The sequence below is a fragment of the Notothenia coriiceps genome, unplaced genomic scaffold, assembly GCF_000735185.1.
Source record: "Notothenia coriiceps isolate Sejong01 unplaced genomic scaffold, NC01 NC01_scaffold00004315, whole genome shotgun sequence".
Lineage (NCBI taxonomy): Eukaryota > Metazoa > Chordata > Actinopteri > Perciformes > Nototheniidae > Notothenia > Notothenia coriiceps.
Genome location: NW_011337016.1, coordinates 8,394 through 12,345, shown reverse-complemented (window position 1 = coordinate 12,345; position 3,952 = coordinate 8,394). Strand labels below are relative to the sequence as shown.

General features: G+C 39.0%; 1 protein-coding gene across 1 annotated transcript in view; it reads left to right on the top strand.

Annotated features, from left to right (window-relative positions):
• frmd6 (FERM domain containing 6) overlaps nt 1–3,952 on the top strand; it is a 12,802-nt gene that overhangs the window by 1,621 nt on the left and 7,229 nt on the right. The window contains exons 3-5 of the mRNA XM_010767396.1: nt 362–441; nt 906–982; nt 1,806–2,014. Coding sequence (XP_010765698.1) covers nt 362–441; nt 906–982; nt 1,806–2,014 — 366 coding nt within the window. The remainder of the gene's footprint in view (nt 1–361; nt 442–905; nt 983–1,805; nt 2,015–3,952) is intronic.

The window sequence follows — 3,952 nt, the reverse complement described above, 5'->3', positions numbered from 1 at the left end:
GGGGGGGGGGCATTCCTCAAGTGTCTGACTGAGCAGCGTGAAATCCTGCAGGCAAACACTACACACCCACTGTATGTCTCACCCACTGTGTGTCTCACCCAGTGTCCCCCGACCTCAGTGTCCTCAGGTTCAGATACGTCGTAGGGTTTACAGGATTTATTTAAAAAACAATATTTATAACATAGATGAATGCGCAAGCACATAGGGAGGCTGCAGGTTTTAAACACGGTGCATTCACGGATTTCTCTGTACACACACACACACATACACACACACACACACACACACACACACACACACACACACACACACACACACACACAGTCTGAGTATCAATGTTTAACCTTCCTCTCTTCCACAGATAATGAACACATCTACATGGAGCTGGATCAGAAGCTCTCTAAGTATTGTCCTAAAGAGTGGAAGAGGGAGGCCAGCAAGGTGAGGAAGCAGGAAGCAGGAAGCAGGACTCTGATCAAATATAAAATATGAAGGTTCCCACTGATCCTTCAAAAGTGTTTAAATAAATTGAGATCATCAAATCAATCTGTCATAAACCTTGAACATGCTTTTACAAAAGAAGTAAGGGTTTGTTGAATAATCTGTTCTTTGTGGTGGAAATGTAAATGCTCCTTTTAAGCATTATCTTTTTTGACCATACTATTTTTGTTAAAGAAGTAATTTAATATATAAAGCAACAAGTAAAACAGTTTCTAAATCACCTCTGTGCAGAGACAGTTTCCTAACTTCTGATATAAATGTTAAATGGGACCTACTGTATCATGCAAAATGCACTTTTTGATATCATTTATACATAAATATTTGCCGGGGAACTCATAGGTCCACTTTAAATTCTACCTGTTTGGAGAAATAAACAATAAATATTTAACTTGTTTGTTTTCCAGGGCATCGACCAGTTTGGGCCTCCGATGATAATCCACTTCAGAGCTCAGTATTACGTGGAGAATGGGAGACTGATCAGGTACAGACTCGCATCCTACTGACCACAGCTGGTAGTCAAGAGGACTTTTTGAAGACAAACTGAAGCTCTCATAGGCTGAAAATAAACCCCTTATCTTTGTCGGATTTAAAGTGTTTTCTCCCCTGTTTTCTGGCTTTCTCTGAATTTTGACTTTTTTCTCACACCTTTTTTTCTTTCTAAGAATTTTGACTTTTTCTCAGAAATTTCCCTTCAAGAATTGTCTTATTTTCTGAGAACTTTTACTTTTTTCTCAGAATTTGTATTTCTTTTTCTCAGAATGTTTTCTATTGAATTTTTACTCAGAATTTTGACTTTTTCTCAGAAATTTCTCTCCTAGAATTTTTACTTTTTTCTCAGAATTTTTACCTTTTTTCAGATTTTTTATTTCTTTCGCAGAAACAATTTTTTCTTTTGAATTTGTACTTCTTTCTCAGAATTTTTATTTCTTTTTCTCAGAACGTTTTCTTTTGAATTTTTACTCAGAATTTTTACTTTTTTCTTAGAATTTATATTTCTTTCGCAGAAACAATTATTTCTTTTGAATTTTTACTTTTTTCTCAGAATTGTTTTAATGTTCTCAGAATATTTTCTTTTTAATTTTTCCCAGAATTTGACTTTTTTCAGAATTTGACTTATTTTCAAAATGTAAAAAATAAGTATTTCTTCCGATTCGTTTTATTTTTTATGGAATTTAAACAATTTAGCTCAGGCTTAACTCCATAAATGGATTACTTGGATATTTCTTTCTCAGGTTCATCCTCTCAGAGCTTCCACTCCATCACCCTTCAGTTATTAACCTGTGATGCGTTCACTCCCCCCTCAGTGACCGTTCTGCCCGGTATTATTACTACTGGCACCTGAGGAAGCAGGTGCTGCAGTCGGAGTGTCTGCAGAGGGAGGAGGCGTACTTCCTGCTCGCTGCCTTCGCCCTGCAGGCCGACCTCGGGAACTTCAAAAGGAACAAACACTTCGGGAAGTACTTTGAACCGGAGGCCTACTTCCCCCCCTGGGTGAGTAAAACTGAGGAGGAACGTGTGTTTTTAATTTAACACAGAAGAAGAAGGGAGGATTTAAACACGCCTTTTCCTACATAACCACATCTGGATTTAATGCGCATCTGCGTTTGATTTCACCTGCAAAACTTCACATATTTTCTGTCTGGATTTGTATTTACTAAATGATTTACTTCCATCTCTGCTGTACATCCGGGTCTCTGCATGCCAGGCTGAGGTGTTCTTTTCTTTCACATTACAGCAACAATACTATCTTGCGGTTCCTGTGATTTTTAGTCTCTCAACGTCTAGGCTTGAGTCTTATTGAGCCTTACTTGAATTAACAGCCTCTGGTTGGAGATGACAAGTGTTGTTTGTTTTCCTGCGCGCTTCAGCTGGCCAGTGACGGCGTACCGCTCAAAGGAGTTTGACTAAAACACAGAGTTAGTTCCAGCTATCGCTCCAGCGCTGTAGACAATAAATCCTAATATTATAAACTTTTCTTTTGGGGGGGGGCTCAGGTCAGCGTTTTGGGGGCACTGGCCCTTGTTGGCCCCCACCTAGAACCACCCCTGTTCCCGAGATCATTAGTTAATTAACTTGAGAAAGTCTCGTCATCTCTAGAAGATTATCCAGCTGAAAAGTGCAAAACATTGGAAACATGGGAAACACACTACTCTATACGTCTGGTTCACCCTGTTGATGTGAGTGTGTGTTACTCTGCAGTGTTTGTCTCGTGAAACAGACTCAATGAGGTCTGAATCACCAGAAATAAAATGCTGCATCACTGAGAGCGTTCACAGCAGCTCCATTGATCACACTGACCAGAACTGGGCCGGTTATTTCTGTCCCTGAATGTGGCACACACACTGTTTATTATAGCGGCGTGCCCCTGAACACCACGCCCGTCTGATTGCTCTCCACTTCCTGTAATCAGCCTCGTTATCGGGACAGGAAATAGTTTTAGGATGAGCTACTCGGATTTAGCTTCTCATAAAGCTTTCTTACAAAATCTATAAAGACACGTGCATTACTCAGCGTGCATTTCCTCTACTACGTGCTTAGATTTGTACTTGGGGGAAAAGACAACGTTTAATATATCTGCAAAAGAACAAAACATTTATGAATTTTCTCCACTTTCTTTGGTACTGTAGTGCAGCTATCTTTTCATTTGTACTACCTGGTTCAAATGTTTGTCCGATACTTTGAAGTAAAACACGTTGAAGACGCTCCTGACTTTGCCTTAAATATTTTGTCTAATCTGATCTTTCCAAAGTGGTGAACCTTAAAAGCTTTTTTTTAATTGAATTTATTTAATGTAAGTGATGGCATGAAAGCACATCAAAGTGTTTATAAGACAAGTTATATTCACTCCATGAAATAACGTTAACACACAAAGGCAAAGCAAAGACAAGCAAACTGCTGAAAACAAATCTCGTTTATTTTGAAGCACATACAATCTGTCGGATTGGGCGAGATGTTTTTTTATTTCTCCCAAAGAAGACAATTCCTTTAATAGATTGTACCTAAAATAACATTTAACTTTATTTAAATGTGCTCGACACAACTTTCACCTTGTGTTTAGGGTTATCTTCCACTAGTAGCAACATACGTACAGAAAAATGATTTTAAAGGTCACCTATTCTGCAAAATCCACTTGTTCATGTCTCTTCTACATCAACATGTGTCCCCTCTTCTCCATGTCTCTTCTACATCAACATGTGTCCCCTCTTCTTCATGTCTCTTCTACATCAACATGTGTCCCCTCTTCTTCATGTCTCTTCTACATCAACATGTGTCCCCTCTTCTTCATGTCTCTTCTACATCAACATGTGTCCCCTCTTCTTCATGTCTCTTCTACATCAACATGTGTCCCCTCTTCTTCATGTCTCTTCTACATCAACATGTGTCCCCTCTTCTTCATGTCTCTTCTACATCAACATGTGTCCCCTCTTCGAAAGAGACTCTGAAAGTTTCA